Source organism: Callorhinus ursinus, unplaced genomic scaffold (assembly GCF_003265705.2).
Source record: "Callorhinus ursinus isolate GAN/ISIS: 27379988/994484 unplaced genomic scaffold, GSC_fseal_2.0 scaffold31, whole genome shotgun sequence".
In the NCBI taxonomy this organism is placed as follows: domain Eukaryota; kingdom Metazoa; phylum Chordata; class Mammalia; order Carnivora; family Otariidae; genus Callorhinus; species Callorhinus ursinus.
Genome location: NW_027397093.1, coordinates 14,937,615 through 14,954,548, shown reverse-complemented (window position 1 = coordinate 14,954,548; position 16,934 = coordinate 14,937,615). Strand labels below are relative to the sequence as shown.

The window sequence follows — 16,934 nt, the reverse complement described above, 5'->3', positions numbered from 1 at the left end:
AAGGGACTAAAGCTTCTTTACCAGAACCATTTGAAAGTGCATTTCATGAACATTGGGGTGTTTAAGACTGGAATGACCTTCAGGATCAATGAGTCACCTCCCCATCTTACAGATGAAGCCCACACCAGAGCTTGCCCAGCTAGTTATGTAGAAGCGGGACCTGGCCCGGGGCTTCTTGCTCCCGATCCTGGGGGCTTTCCACTGTACCAGGAGCCACCTCCGTTATGGACACCACCACCGGCTAACAAAGCTGTCGTGTAGCGCTCTCTGGGGACAGGACCAATTCACATTGCTTAATGAGTCCCCTGTGCCCTGGGTCAGCGATGACCAACAGCAGGTACTGCAGGTGTTGACGGATGCCTGACCTCAGCTTCCTTAACGTAAATAGATGGTTAGGACCTTAATATTGTAGTCGCTTCCTTCCTCCAAGGGAGGACGTCTGAGTGGCTTCACTGAGAGGTAGCAGCCTAGGACAGAGGACGCACAGAAAATGTGGAAGTTTTAAAAAGGGTGATATTGTTTGATCCCTGTGCCTTTCCATGAAAGAGATAATATTCTAAGGCTATTTGCTCCTCTTTGCTTGAACTTAACTTTGATGAATACCTGTATCTTTTGATGGCAAAACGACTCATAAAAGAGGAGTATAGTAAGTGCATATGAGCATGTAAAAAATCATGTATGTGAAGTACGTAATAAAATGCCTCAAACGCACATTATTCACCTTTGGGATAAGGAGACGTCGAGGGTGGGGCTGGCTGCCAAATCCGTAGTGTTTACGTAAAACTCTTCTGTCGTAACAGCGTAATCAACTACTTTAGGAACCTGAACTTTCTGTTCATTCTTCCACCCAGATTAAATAAATCCCAGCTTCGTGTCTTTCCTATCAGCTGTGCCTCTGTGTCGTACTTTCTTCCATCATATTTTTCCCCACTTTCTTGGACCTTTTCATGGCCACCTTGGCTGTTGGCAAACTGGCCTAGCTAGCGTGTGAGACAGGCAGCCTCCGCAACAGGACCGGTCTCAGTTTCTTTTTGACCTTCTTATTTTGCATTCCCAAACGAAATGGCCAGTGAAAATGACATTGCCCTTGGAGCAGAGAACTTTGATTCATTAACGCATTTCCTAGAAATTTTGTTTCCTTTTTTTCCCCCTTTGGTCATGCCTGTTTGTCCTGTCTCATTTGCTTTTACTTATTCTGGAATATATCCCATCATTTGGTCACAGTACTTCCTCAACCAATGGGTGAAGCTCTATTATGACTCTCTGAATGAGCTTTTCGGAAGTATATAATTATCTTATCTTCATACAGAAGATAGCTTCCTGAAATAACAATGAGCTATAGGCGTGTCTCTCGGTGCATTGTACTTGGAAGTCTCCTCTTCAGGCTGATTCCGAAGTTTCTCCCCCAAATCAGCCTGGACTCCTCATTCCAAGGAGCAGAAGCTTGGGCTGCTTTGTAGCTTTTAATTTGCTAGGTTTGGTTACTCTGCATTAGCATGTTTAATAAACTGCATCTTCTGACGTATTTCTGTTTTTAAGAAGGCTATACGATTGGAGAATTTAGAAAAGCACTTCCATCCGAGAAACGCACAGCCCCTCTGGGTCATCAGTCAGCGCTAACCATGATAGGCGTTGCCCTATTAACTATTAACTAAGTCCTCTGAAGTCAGGAATTCTATTCATTCTCTTGCTGCTGCTATAATAAATTAGCCCCAATTTAGGGGTTAAAGCAATACGAATTTATTACCTGACAGTTCCGGAGGTCAGGAGGTGAAAATCAAGTTCTCTGGGCTAAAGTGAAGGAGTTGGCAGGGCTGGTTCCTTCTGGAGGCTCTGAGGGGAGAATCCATTGCTTCTCCCGTTACACCTCTTCCTACTCGCTCATCTCCGGCCCCCTCCTAAAAGAACCTTTGCAGTTACACTGGGCCCGCCCAGATACTCCAGGATAATCTCCCCATCTCAGGATCCTTGACTTCATCATATCTTCAAAGTCTCTTTTGCCATATGCAGGGGTTCCGGGCATCTTTGGGGCCATTGTCCTGCAGACAACAGCACCATGACCCCTTTCTCTAGGGACTTTCTTTGGCCTCTCCGCTTGAGGTTGGGCTGACTCAACAGGGTGGGGAGATGTTTGCAGGGTGGCTGCCGATGCCCTGCGAAGCCCCCATGCCCAGCTCCCAGCCCTCAGTGGCCTGCGGTGACAGCCAGGTCTCAGCTGCCTCCCCAGGACCACCAAATGTGTCACATTGTGTCCTGGCGCCCCATCACCATTCCCCACATGCTTGCCGACCCACCTTCCTCACCCTGCCTTCTTTCCTTCTCAGCATCGTGTTGGTGCCGGGAGGCCTCCGTGTCAGCGAGCTGAGAGGGAAACTGAGGCAACATGTCGGGCCGGAGCGGGAAGAAGAAAATGTCCAAGCTGTCCCGTTCGGCCAGGGCCGGTGTCATCTTCCCCGTGGGGAGGCTGATGCGTTACCTGAAGAAAGGGACCTTCAAGTACCGGATCAGCGTGGGTGCTCCCGTCTACATGGCGGCAGTCATCGAGTACCTGGCAGGTAACGTGTCACCCCTCCCGGCTCCCCGCCCCTGCCGCCCCAGGATAGGGAGGATTGCTTCCCTCGGCAGCTGGCTCGAGGCTCCTGGGGGTGCTAATGGGGTTTCCGCTTGCCTGCTTGGCTAAGATTCGTTTTACAGCCTTTAGGGGAGGGCGTAATGACAGGTAATCAACATGGAAAGAAGAGAACACGCCATCAAATGGCTTTTCTAGACCAGCCGTGGAAAAGGTGTGTCTTGCTTTAGGCAAACACAGCCTGTAAAAGTCTAGGTTCCTGCAGAAGAGAAACTCCAGGGAAGATTGGGGGTGGAGGATGCGGGGTGCTACTCATTTTGGAACAGGGGGTCTTTACTTTGCTTCGAGGTCCTCACGGAGCATTGGGTGTCCTGGTGTATAGGAACTAGGGCTTGTTGTCCGTAAATAGTGTTGACCCCACATCAGAACCAGCTCCAGCCGGGTCCATGAAGCTCATAATGTTCTAGTTGCACTCTCCTTTGTGTACAATGGTCCATGAGAAATAATTTCCCATATTGGTTGTTAACATTGTTTTTTTACTAAGATGAGATTTTTGCTGTGTGTGGTCTTTATATATTCGAGTAACTTCCTGTTTAGCTTTCTTTCTTTCTTTTTCTTTCTTTTATTTGATAGAAAAAGAGAGTGAACACAAGCAGGGGAAGAGGGGCAGTGGCAGGCAGAGGGAGAGGGAGAAGCAGGCTCCCCGCTGAGCAGGGAGCTTGATGCGGGGCTCGATCCCAGGACCCTGGGATCGTGACCTGAGCTGAAGGCAGACGCTTAACTAACTGAGCCACCCAGGTGCCCCTAGCTTTCTTTCTTTTTTTTTTTTTTTAAGATTTATTTCTCTAAATGAGAGAGAGAGTGCACAAGTGGGGGGAGGGGCAGAGGGAGAGAGAGAAGCCTCAAGCAGACGCCCCGCTGAGTGCAGAGCCTGACACGGGGCTCAATCTCAGAACCCTGAGATCGTCACCTGAGCCAAAACCAAGAGTTGGACACTTAACCGACTGAGCCACCCAGACACTGCCCCCTGCACCGTTTAGCTTTCTTATTGTTGTTCTGTCACAGTTAAACAGAAACCATACTTCAAAATCTCAAGGATGCTTTTAAAAGATATAAAAATATATAACATATTTATAAATAAAATATATAAAATATATAAAAATAAAAATATGAATAAGTAAGTGTGATTAGTTCCTTGAGGGGTCATTTTAGCCATGAGCAACAATGTCTTTGACTCTGCCCAAGGTTAACAAATCCCCCAGGTGCCAGGTTTAAATCCCTTGGGCAGTCCTCCGGGCAAAGCAAACCTCCCCAAACTGTTTCTCCCAGAAGCCGAGCCCCCTGTAGCCACAGCATGAGCACCCATGGGTGTGGCAAGGCTGGACCCAGTTTCTGGTCCCAGGTCCCTCTTCCCCTTCTGCTTCTCCCTCAAGAGCAATCTCTTCTTCCTCTTCGATGCTCGATCCTGTTCTGCCTTCTTGGTCCCCCATCTGTCACCAAGCAACATTAGCAATGAAAGGTTTGCTTTGATCCACCCATGGAAGCCTTCTCTCCCTGGAGCTTCCTCAGGCAGACCTTGGCATCTTAAGCCTGTCCCTTATTGTGAAATGAAAGGCTTGTCCCTGGGCTAAAAGTTGTTCACTGGCACCCTTTAGGAGGTTGGAGAGAAGGGGGGGAGGGCTGGGTAAGTTGGTCCAATCAAGTGTGAGAGAGCAATGTTTTCAAAGCGCCAGCCGTCCTGGGGATCTTGTTGACAAGGTCTGGGGTGGGGCCTGAGACCCGGCCTTTCTAATGCGCTCCCAGCAGATGCTGATGCTGGTCCAGGGACTGCTCAGAGGAGTGAGACTCTAGCCAGGCTTGTAGTAGCAGCAGCCTAAATGCTCGAGGATGCTTGTTTAAAAGGCAGGATCCTGGTTGCACTCCCCCACCTCCACCCCACATACACATCCTGTGGTCTGATTCACTGGGTCTGGAATGAGACCTGGGAATCTGGTGGAAAAATCTGCCGGCTCAGAGAGGGAAAGGTGAATGAAGCTTTAAAACTACCTGTTAGGTCCACATCACCCAGTGAGACTGGGAGACACCAAGTAACCAGAGATCCTATAGCCTCCAAGCAGGAAGTGGGGGTTCCCTGAGGTCATTCGACCCTAAGCCACGGACTTCTACTACACTACATTGCCCCATTATAATACTGGTATACGCAAACAATAGTTAAGTATATCCCTTGCCCCCACTCGGTGAAGGTCTAAACTTGGTGCATAACAGAACCAACTTTGGCCTTTTGAATCACTGGCATCTCTTAGTCTATGGTTCTGATAAAAGCTAATGTTTTCCTTTCATTCATTTAACAAATATTTGTTAGGCATCAACATGTCAGTGTACGCAGCAAGTCCTTAGACTCTTCCCCGGTATTAGAATCAGATCACTGATATGATTTTTAATTTATCTCGGATTAGAGCCACCGGACCCCATAGCAATGCATACTAAAGCCCGAACGTCACACTGTGGACTTGGAGCCAGCACATCTTTAAAGATTTATAGTATCTCCCAAAGTAGAACCAGTTTTTCAAATTGATTACTCATCACCCTCCATTCACTCAACAATCTTTTATTGAACACTTCCTATATGCCCGGTGTTCTCGATGCTGAGGCTACAGCACAGACCCAGACAGGCGGGAATCCTTGCCCTCGAGCAGGTGCATTCTGGGGAGGAGAAGCAGCAAACAAATAAGTGAAGTGTGTGTGATTCTCAGATGGTGACAAGTGCTAGGGGACAAACAAAGCCAGGAAGGAGAGAGAGTGTTCCGGGAATAAGGGGGCGAGCGGGGGCTGTGAATCGCACTAGCGAGTCGGAGGCCCCGCTGGGCGCCGGGCGCCGGGCAGGGAGTGGGCATGCGCGTGTCTGCGGGCCGGCGCTCCAGGCAGGGGGAAGGCAGGTGCAGGGATTTGGAGGAGCACCAGTGGGCCGGACGCGGGGGCCGAGGGAGGGCTTGGCCTGTAGAGGAGGCCCGAGGAGAATGGGCGGGTTGGGGAGAAGAGCTTGCCGTGGGAGTTCTGGAGGGTTTCTAGCGGAGGTGGAAGTGACGTGACCCTGTGGGGAGAGGGTACCAGGGCAGAAGCAGGGTAAGTAGCAAGAAGGCTCTTGCAGAGATCCGGTGAGTGGGCAGCGAAGGTACCGAGAGGCGGTCAGAGTACCGATCTATTGTGAAGGCAAAGCCAGCGGGGTTTGCCAGTGTGTTGGACGTGAACTAGGTGAGAGGATGAGCAGCTGGAAGGAGGCCGTTGCCAATAACACTGTGTCCCAGGGGCCAGTCCCAGCAGCCAGCAGGGTCCTGGGCCAAGAGTTGGAGGTGAGGTTGGTCCTCTGAAGCCCAGGCCTATTTTCTGCGTCCCTTGCTTCCCTTCCTGTCAGTTTAAACCTGGTGTATCTGCTTACCAGCTCTGTTACCTTGGGCTAATTCCTGAACCTCTCTGAGTTTCAGGTGTTTCCAGACCTAACTCATTTAACTCCATTCATGAACTAACGTATATAAAATGCCCGGTGCATAGGATACACTCAGCAAATGGTCATTCTTCTGCTGTCCCTTCTGTTAAGAGCTGATGAAATCATTCAGGGCAAAGATAATGACCAACTCCTTTAACGTGTTATATTTTGGGTCTGTACTTCATTTTACTGAAACAAAAAGTTTTAAGCCAAACGAATGAATCATTATTAGTAGAATTGCAGGCCATTGTTGGGTAAGTAAAAGGGGGGGTTGTTACTTTTGGGATGGGGTGGTGGCCATCAATTGACTTTGTTTAGGAAAGGAGGTTCAAAGCATGAGAGCGTCCTGTCACCCTTGAAATGACCATCAACATTCATGACACAAATCTTAACTGAGCTTCTCCTTCAGATCAGGCCTTGAAGACGCAGGAGAAAGCAGAGAGACTGGGTCCTGCCTCGGAAGGCGGGGCTTGCTGACCAGCAGGGCTGAGGAGCATTAAGCACAGCACAATAAGTTGGCATGCATGCTGGGCAGGGAAGTGACGAGAGCTTTGGAAAGCGTGTGTGAGGTGGGGTGCAGGGGGCTACCCCTTGTAAAGTAAGAGTTGTTAGGACCGAAACCAGGTTTGCAACCCTGGTTTTTCTTAAATTGATTGGTTTCAAATCCTGAGGACTAGGCTCATCTCCAGAGATTCTGGGGGTATGTTTTATGCATCAGGATTTTTTTAAAACTCCCCCAAATTATTCTGGTGGCAGGCAGAGTGGAGAATTAGTAGGCATTAAGTAGATTCTGATGGGGGATTGAGCTAGGGGGAGATTTTCAGGTGGGGTAAAAACGAGGGTGAAGACCCAAAGTTTAGAGGAAGTATGTGGCCCCTTCCAGAACCTGGAGGAGTTTCTTACCTGGAGCAGAGCTGGGAAATGGGAGGGGGTAACAGACAAGATGGGTAATGGGCAGGCAGGTCCTTGAGGGCCGTGATGAAAATGTATATGTTATGCACACACATGTACACATGGGTATAGAAAGGAGGAGGTAGCATCTGGGAGACATCACTTGGGCTTTAGGTGAACGGTTGGTGGGAAGCAAGATCAGAATCCAGGAAACCATTGAGGGCTGTTTTTGTGTCACTTATGAGAATTGATAGTGGCCAGGACAGGGGTATGCAGAGGGGATGATGAGAAGAAATGGACAAATTGGAGAGATACGTGGGGGGCTAGAGTCAGCTCTGCTCAGTGATGGATTAGATGGGGGGGGGAAGGGCATCAAGGAAGGCATGAATCTTTGAGGCTTGGGCTGGCTCCTTTCTTCAAGCCAAGCTGCTATGGGTTGAGGAGTGGAGGTGGGGACTCCACTCTAAGAGGACTGGCCAAAGGGACGAGAAGAGGAAAGTAGCTGGTCCATGAGAATGGTACCTGTCGCTGAAGCAAGAAACAATGGGGGAGAAACAGGGTGCAGGGCGAGGGGCTCAGTGGGGGGCCCATAGGTTTCGGGTCTCTGCAAGGTGCCCTGGAGGACAAATTCTGGCTCTGCCACTTATCAGCTGAGGACTGTGAGGTGTGTCATTTTACCCTCATAGTGTCATGGTGAGGACTACATAAGACAATGCACGAAAGGGGGCTAGCACTGCTTGGGGTACATGGTAGCAACTGGCCCCTGGGGCTAGTGCTGTTATTGAGTGAGGCCCTACTGGGCGTGTCTGGAGCCAGCAGGGAGCTGTGAGCTGGAAGTACAGATGGGGCATCGTGGGCAGACTGCAGTAAAGGCCAGCAGAGCGAGTGAGGCGACTGGGCGACAAGACTGGGGAGCCTGGGACCAGCCGAAGCAGCAGCTATGTTGCACAGGTTTCTGGGCCAAGTGGGGGAAGCGCGGCAAGGGAGGCTGAGGAGGGCAGCAGAGTTAGGGAGGAATGGCTCACGGGAGAGTCGGTGTCTGGGAAACCAAGGAAAGGTAACCATCAGTCGTGATGCCAATAAAACCAGACAAGGACAACAGATCTAGCCACCTCAAGGTCATGGTGACCCTGATGGGGACGGTGTGGGTGGTCAAAGCCAAACTGCAGTGGGTTGAGGAGCTGGACGGGACAGGAGACAAAGGGAGTGGGGACTCTTTTAGGGAGTTTGGCTCAGAAGAAGGGAAGAGAGAGGTTGACAGCTGGTGATTTGGCAGGTGGGAGAGGGTGTGACACGGAAGAGGCTTGAGCCTGGGGTCTTCACATTCAATCTTCAGCTTCCCTAACCACACCTGAACTTTAGCATTTCCTTCCTTTATGAATGTGGGCGATAAACCACGGTAGTGTGTCAGCAACACCTGGGACTTTTTGACCAATTGAAATCACTGATGTTTTCTTATTATAGTCACCTTGTTACAGATACATAGAAATATCATTTATACATCTTACTTCAAAATCACAGTAGTTATTAGACCTGCCACTAGATCTTGTTACTTAATGTGTTAATGAAGAAGCACACAGACTGCTATATTCCAGATTTTTTAATACTTTGAAAATTACATTTCATTATCATTGGTTTTCTTTGTCATCCTATGTATTTTATTTTATGCATTTAAAACTTTATCCTAACACTCATTAGGATGGTTATTAAAAGAATTCCAATTGTTGATGAGGATGTAGAGAATTGCAACTCTTGTGCATTGCTGGTAGGAAAGTAAATTGGTATAGTTGCTGTGGAAAACAGTGTGTGGTTCCTCAAAAAGTTAAACAGAGAGTTCAGCCAAGAAATCAAAGAAGAAATAAACAAGTACATAGAAACAAATGAAAATGAAAATACAACAGTGCAAAACCTTTGGGATGCAGCAAAAGTGGTCCTAAGAGGAAAGTTCATAGCAATACAGGCCTAATGCAAGAAACAAAAAAAATCTCAGACAGCCTAACCTTACACCTACAGGAACTAGAAAAAGAAGAACAAACAAAACCCAAAACTAGCAGAAGGAGGGAAATAATAAAGACTAGAGCATAAATAAATATGATAGAGAAACTAAAAAAATTTTAGAACAGATCAATGAAACCAAGAGCTGGTTCTTCAAAAAGATCAACAAAATTGATAAACCTCTAGCCAGACTCATTTAAAAAGAGAGAGAGAGAAGACTCCCATAAAGAAAATCACAAATGAGAGGAAAAATACCAACTAACACTACAGAAAGACAAAGGATTATAAGAGAGTATTATCAAAAACTCTATGTTGGGGCGCCTGGGTGACTCAGTTGTTAAGCGTTTGCCTTCGGCTCAGGTCATGATCCCAGGGTCCTGGGATCAAGCCCCGCATCGGGCTCCCTGCTCAGGGGGAAGCCTGCTTTTCCCTCTCCCTCTGCCTGTTGCTTGTGTTCACTCTCTCGCTGTCTCTCTCTGTCAAATAAATAAAATAAAATAAAACTATATGCCAACAAATTGGACAACCTAGAAGAAATGGATAAATTCCTAGAAACTACAACCTTCCAAAACTGAAGCAGGAAGAAATAGAAAGTTTGAACAGAACAGTTGCCAGCAAAGAAATTGAAGCAATAATGAAAAAACTCCCAGCAAACAAAAGGCCAGGACCAGACGGCTTCACAGGCAAATTCTACCAAACATGTAAGGAAGGGTTAATACTATTCTTCTCAAACTATTCCAGAAAATATAAGAGGAAAGGAAACTTCCAGATTCATTCTATGAGGCCAGCATTACCCTGACACCAAAACCAGATAAAGACACCACAAAAAAAGAGAACTACGGGCCAATATCTCTGGTGAACATAGATGCAAAATTCTTCAACAAAATACTAGCAAACTGTATTCTCCATGATCAAATGGGGTTTATTCCCAGGATGCAAGGGTGGTTCAATGTTTACAAATCAATCAATGTGATACATTGCATCAGTAAGAGAAAGGACAAGAACCATATGACCATTTCAACAGATGCATAAGAAGCAGTTGATAAAGTATAACATCCATTCATGATAAAAAAAAAAACCCTCAAAGAGTCAGTTTAGGGGGAACATACCTCACTATAATAAAAGCCTTACATGAAAAATCCACAGCAAACATCATACTCAATGGGGAAAAACTGAGAGGTTTTCCTCTATGGTCAGGTATAAGACGAGTATGTCCACTCACCACTTTTATTCAACATAGTAGTAGAAGTCCTAGATACAGCAATCAGACAACAAAAAGAAATAAAGGGCATCCAAATTGGTCTGGAAGAAGTAAAACTATTTGCACTATTTGCAGATAACATGACATATATATAGAAAACCCTAAAAACTCCACACACAAAAAAAACTACTAGAACTGATAAATGAATTCAGTAAGGTCGCAGCATACAAAATCAATGTACAGAAATCTGTTGCATTTCTATACACTAATAATGAAGCAGCAGGAAGAGAATTAAGAAAACAATCCCATTTACAACTGCACCAAAAATAATAAAGTACCTAGGAATAAACCTAACCAAAGAGGTGAAAGACCTGTATTCTGAAAACTATTAAACATTGATAAAAGAAATTGAAGATAACAAAAAGAAATAGATTGGAAGAACAAGTATTGTTAAAATGTCCATACTACCCAAAGCAATCTATAGCTTTTATGCAATCTCTGTCAAATACCAACAGCATTTTTCACAGAACTGGAACAAACAACCTTAACATTTGTATGGAACCACAGAAGACCCTGAATAGTCAAAGCAATCTTGAAAAAGAAAAACAAAACTGGAGTTATCACAATTCTGGACTTCAAGTTATACTACAAAACTGTAGTGATCAAAACAGCATGGGACTGGCAGGAAAACAGACACAAAGATCAATGGAGCAGAGTAGAAAACCCAGAAATGAACCCAGAATTATATGGTCAATGTTCAACAAAGCAGGAAAGAATATCCAATGGGAAAAAGACAGTCTCTTCAACAAATGGTGTTGGGAAAACTGGACAGCCACCTGCAAAAGAACGTAACTGGACCACTTCTTACACCATACCCCAAAATAAACTTGAAATGGATTAAAGACCTAAATGTAAGACCTGAAACCATAAAAATCCTTGAAGAGAACACAGGCAATAACTTCTCTAAAATCGGCCATAGCGACATTTTTCTAGATATGCCTCCTGAGGCAAGGGAAATAAAAGCAAAATTAAACTATTGGGACTACATCAAAATAAAAAGCTTGTGTGGCACCTGGGTAGATCAGTCAGCTGAGTGTCTGACTCTTGATTTCAGACCAGGTCATGATCTCAGGGCCCCAAGATGAGCCCCATGTCTGCTCCACACTCCGCGGGGAGTCTGCTTGAGATTCTCTCTCTCTCCCTCCCCCTCTGCCCCTCCCCCACCCTGTGCACTTGTGTGCACATTCTCTCTCTTTCTAAAATAAATACATCTTTTAAAATAAAATAAAATAAATCTTCTGCACAGCAAAGGAAACAATCAATAAAACTAAAAGAGGACCTACTGAATGGGGGAAGATATTTGCAAAGGACATATCTGATAAAGGGTTAATATCCAAAATATATTTAAAAAAACTTAAACAACTCAACACTCAAAAAACCAATAATCCAATTTAAAAATGGACAGAAGACATGAGTAGACATTTCCCCAAAGAAGACATCCTGATGGCCAATAGACGCATGAAAATATGCTCAACATCACTCATCATCAGGGAGATATAAATCAAAACCACAATGAGATATCACCTCGCAATCAAAAACACAAGAAACAACAGGTGTTGGCCAGGATGTGGAGAAAAAGGGACACTTGTGCACTGTTGGTAGGAATGCAAACCGGTGCAGCCAGTCTAGAAACTAGTATGGAGATTCCTCAAAAATTAAAAAAGAACTACTCTACAATCCAGCAATCGCACTACTGGGTATTTACCCAAAAAAATACAAAAACATGAATGCAAAGGGATACATGCACCCCTATGTTTATTGCAGCATCATTTGCAATAGCCAAATTATGGAAGCAACCCAAGATATCTATTGATAGACGAATGGATAAAGAAGATGTGGTACACACACACACACACACACACACACACACCCACACCCACCATGGAATATTATTCAGCCCTCAAAAAGAATGAAATCTTGCCATTTGCAATGTTGTGGATGGAGCTAGAGAGTATTATGCTAAGCCAAATAAGTCAGTCAGAGAAAGACAAATACCATATGATTTCACTCATATGTGGAATTTAGGAAACAAAACAAATGAACAAAAGAAAAAAGAGAGACAAGCCAAGAATCACTCTTTTTAAAAATTTTTTAAAGATTTTATTTATTTATTTGACAGAGAAAGACAAAGTGAGAGCAGGAACACAAGCAGGGGGAGTGGGAGAGGGAGAAGCAGGCTTCCCGCGGAGCAGGGAGCCCGATGCGGGGCTCGATCCCAGGACCCTGGGACCATGACCCGAGCCGAAGGCAGACGCTTAATGACTGAGCCACCCAGGCACCCCAAGAATCAGACTCTTAACTACAGAGAACACACTGATGGCTACCAGAAGGGAGGTGGTTGGAGGGATGGGAGAAATAGGTGGTGGGGATTAAGGAGGGCACTTGTTGTGATGAGCACTGGGTGTTGTATGGAAGTGTTGAATCACTATATTGTATACCTGAAACTAATACTACACTCTGTTAACTATATTGGAATAAAAGATAAAATGCTTAAGGTAAAAAAAAGAAAAGTTAAATGTGCAATTATCATATGACCCAGCAATTCCACTCCTGGGTATATGCTCACCCAAAAGAATTGAAATCAGAGACTTAAACAGATATTTATACACAAATATTCATACGGCATTATACACAGTAGCCAAAAAATGGAAACAACCCAAGTGTCCATCAACAGATGAATGGTAAACAAAACGTGGTCTGTCCATGCAGTGCAATGTTACTCAGCCCTAAAAAGGAAGTTCCGATACCTGCTCCACGTGGCTGAGCCTTGAAGACTTTCTGCAAAATGAGATCGAAATACGCAGACATAACAAGACAAATTTTACACGATTCCACTTTGATGCAGTATCAGAGCAGTGAAATTTATAGAGACAGAGCATGGAGAGGCAGTTGTAGGGGCCAAGGGGGATGGGCATTATAGTTAATGGGCACGGAGCTTCCATTTAGGATGCGGAAGTGCTGGACATGGATGGTGGGGACGGTTGCCCACACTGGGAATGTAATTGATGCCACTGAGTTATTCACTTAGAAATGGTAAATTTCATGTTCTGTATATTTTATCACAGTTTTAAAAAACCCTTTATTCTGAGAAGGTCCATAGGCCTCACCAGACTACCGAAGGAGTTCCTGGCACCGACAAGGGTGCAGCATCCGTGGCAGAGGGAGAGAAGCTAGAGATGCTGGAGACAAGTGGCCCACTGGGGCCTCTGGAGCTGGCTGGAGGTTCTGGCTGAAGGGGGTAGGTCCCTCCTCTGGCTTCCAGAAGGAGAGGAGCAGCTGAGTACAGATGAGCACACCACAGTGTCCCCATATAGGCACATCAGCCTCTGGCCGACACCTTCCTCCTACACACACAGAGCATCACCTTCCCTGTCTCTCCTTACTGAACCTCATAAAACAGCTAATGTTCTGGGACCCGCCGGGCCTGGATGGGTAATTCCCTGTGGCCAGCTTACGTCTCCCTTCGGTTCATGACTGTGGGCTCTGAAGGTCCTCTCTCCTCACTCGGTGCCTTGAAAGGGGGGCCTCGAGTCACAGCCATGGCCAGTAAGAGGAGGCTGGGGGCTACTTCGCTAAAAAAGAAAGTCGCACAAATTTTCAGCTACTCTGGGTGAGAGAGAGCAGTCTGCCTTGCGTGATTTCTCTGGACTGGGCCCGGGTTTCACACATCACCACGATGTTAAAGCCATGCAGTGTTTCTAGTCCCAAGAAAGGGGGAGGAGGTTGTACAACCTGGTGGCGGATGCATGCTGAACTGCTCATCTAGACTGTCCCTTTCACCTGAGACAGCCTCAAGCCTCCCAGAATGGACATCACATTCATACTTCAGTTTGTCGATCTGTAGTGTTGGTCCAGTTCACATCTCGAATAGAAGTGAGGGAAGATGGACTGAAAAAGCAAGCCCCCAATTCTGGAAAATAGTTTTGTATTTACCAACAATAGATATAACATAAATGTAAGATGTTGAAAATGAATAATTTAGATCATTTTTGTAGTGAGAAAACGTTCTGTAACATATTTTTAATTGATAGGACAAATAGGTTTTTTAAAAAGCTTGAATTTCAGGTCATCTTCAGTCATTGTGTCACATGGAAACCCATCATTTACATCATTTCCAGACAATCGGGTCTCTCCATTTAACAGCAAGCATTTCTTTATCTGCTAATTTTCATTTATTACATTTATGTCTTGAAAAGATCACTTTGGCATCCAGGGCCACATGTACGGTTGTGCAGCTTGTACACTGTGCAAGAACCCGCAGTGAAGGGAGTATCACTCCACTCATAGACCTCCAAGATTTGTATATTTATTATGAGCACTGCCAGCAGATGGCAGTAAAGGGTGTTATTCTAACGAAATCAGGGAAGTAAAGTATCTGGCAGAAGGGACATCTAATTTGTACAGAGGTGCCTATGGGCCAACAGTGGCCTTGTTGGCATGGATCTGGAGGAAGACAAAAATGGGGGCGGGGAAACCATTTGGACAGCCATGACAACTATCTGGGCTCAAAGAGAAGAGGGCCTAAACTCAGGTAATGGCAGCAGGTGCGGAGAAGAGGGGCAAAGGTGTGTGACTCGTGAAGCCAAGAGGAGGTGAGAAGGGGCAGGGGAGGGAAGGACTGCCAGGTCTCTGGGAGGAGCTGTATGTGGATAGAGCTGCCACCCCCAAGGAAATGATTTGGATTTGGGGACGTGGTGAGGTCGATTTACCTGTGGAACACCCAAGGGAGGCTGTCCAGGTAACACCACATTAGGACTGGAGGTGTGGATCTGGTGACATGAGCACGTGGGAAGCTAGAGCGTGAATGGATGGGGTTTCCCCGGGAAGACTGCATGGCCTGGGCAGACCAGAGGGCCCAGACAGACCCCTGGGGGCACCATCACCTCACGGGCAAATGGGCAAGGAAGAAGGGGTTGAGGAAGGAGACAGTCTTGAAGGCGTGGCCACTCTGTGCCCTCTGTCCCAGCCCGACAGTTACCCCACTATTTCCCGTCTCCTGTGGGCTGGGGTATCCAATGTTGGTTTAGATTGTGGACAAAATGAGAGGACCAACTCTTCCAAGATTATGTGCATGATGAGCTTTCCAACATGTTCCCTTTTGGCTACAGAAATCATTTTTTTATGACCAGATTCTAAGCTGTATTCCAGATGGTTCCTATTGCTGGAAGTGTGACTTTCAAGAATATAGAAGTCTATAGACTTCCATGGAAGTCTCCACCACTTAACAGAATAATAATCTTCTCACAAAATTTTCAGCAAAACAAATTTGTGCTGTATAAATCCATTTTTCCTACTGACTGCCAATAGAAGGATACTTATGTTCTCAAGATCAATGAAATCACTCAAGAATGTAACAAACATTTATAGTTCATGTGAATATATTGGTCATAATAACATTTGAAAATATTAATAATAATTAATGGTATTTCAGACATTTAAACCATGAAGTCCTTGTCATAAGGGATGGTCAGACCAAATATCCAACAGAGAAGTCCTTGGTCTAGATTTTCAGCTGTGTATTGTTAAGAAGTTTTTCTCTTTCTAGAGCAAAAGTCTACCTCTGCTTTTGCACTAGAGCACAGAACCAAGGTTTTTCTCTCCTCTAACTAATTTGGGAAGGGCTAGTACAGGAGCCCAGTGGCATGCTGGCCGAGCCTTGCCTGTGTGCCCTGCGCGGGACTGCCTACTGCATCTCTCCCTCCGTCTTTGGCTGGGCAGCTTTGGATTCCGGCGGGCTGTCCATCTGTGAATCCAATGTCCATGCATCTGTCTGTCTGTCAAGCTGAAAGTAACCCGAACTCAGGCGCTTCCTGAAGGGTCCAGGTCTGTAGGGCTTCCCATTTAGCCCAGCCTCCCATGCTGATAGCTAATTTGCGGAATTTGGCGGGACGCTCAAGGTCCTCTAAGTGCGGGTGACATGGGCAGGAAAGTGGTAGTCCAAGAGGCTAGATTAAATTCTGTTGCTCAGAAGCTTAAAAGTGGGAGGCTCCCTGACCCCCCCATCTAGAAAAAAGAATGAGAGGAGTGCTCCTTCTTCCCAGGTGTGGGGCCCCCAAGATGAGCAGGTGCAGGCAACTCCTTTGTGTTGTACACAATGGGGGGCTGTACATTTTAACCTAGAGTCGAAAAAGCCCGCCTATTAGTGAAAGCTTTATAACTACATTTCTTTGTGATGGGTACCCTTCTTGTACGGGAAAGAAAGGGTTGGGCGCAGCTTGAACGCAGCCAACCAGATGACCTAATAGGGCATGAATTTCAAATACTCTATCCCATTGTCCCAACAAATGTGCTCATACTTCCCAAACTACAGTCCCCCAGCCTTTGATTCCAAAAACACGGCCACCATGTAAATGGATTGTTGGTAAACGCAATATTCATTGCTTAATAACCTGGAAAAGATATTGTGAGAATGAATTTGCAGTGATTTAGCACTTTTCATTATGGAAATTCTATATAAATATTTAACTCTAATGTGTATTTTATTCTAATTTTTTGTTAATCACATTTGCTTAGTTAATATGGCATACTTATGCAGTTTTTTTTATTGCCATAGATTTTTATGAGTGATGGCAATTTCATGTGCTATTTATTTGAAATTAGGTTGATTGTAAAGACTCACACAGAATTGCCTGTTAATTTTAGAGCTTGGTATTTATGCCATTGTACCAGCAAATTCTCCCAACACACACACACACACACACACACACACACACACACACACACACACACACACA

General features: G+C 45.6%; 1 protein-coding gene across 2 annotated transcripts in view; it reads left to right on the top strand.

The window, feature by feature from the left end:
• The window catches only part of MACROH2A2 (macroH2A.2 histone), a 50,491-nt gene that overhangs the window by 17,670 nt on the left and 15,887 nt on the right, over window positions 1-16,934 (top strand). For both annotated transcript variants that reach the window (XM_025850238.2, XM_073878896.1), the window contains exon 2: window positions 2,325-2,555. In XM_025850238.2, the coding sequence (XP_025706023.1) occupies window positions 2,384-2,555 (172 nt within the window). In that variant the 5' untranslated portion in view covers window positions 2,325-2,383. The remainder of the gene's footprint in view (window positions 1-2,324; window positions 2,556-16,934) is intronic.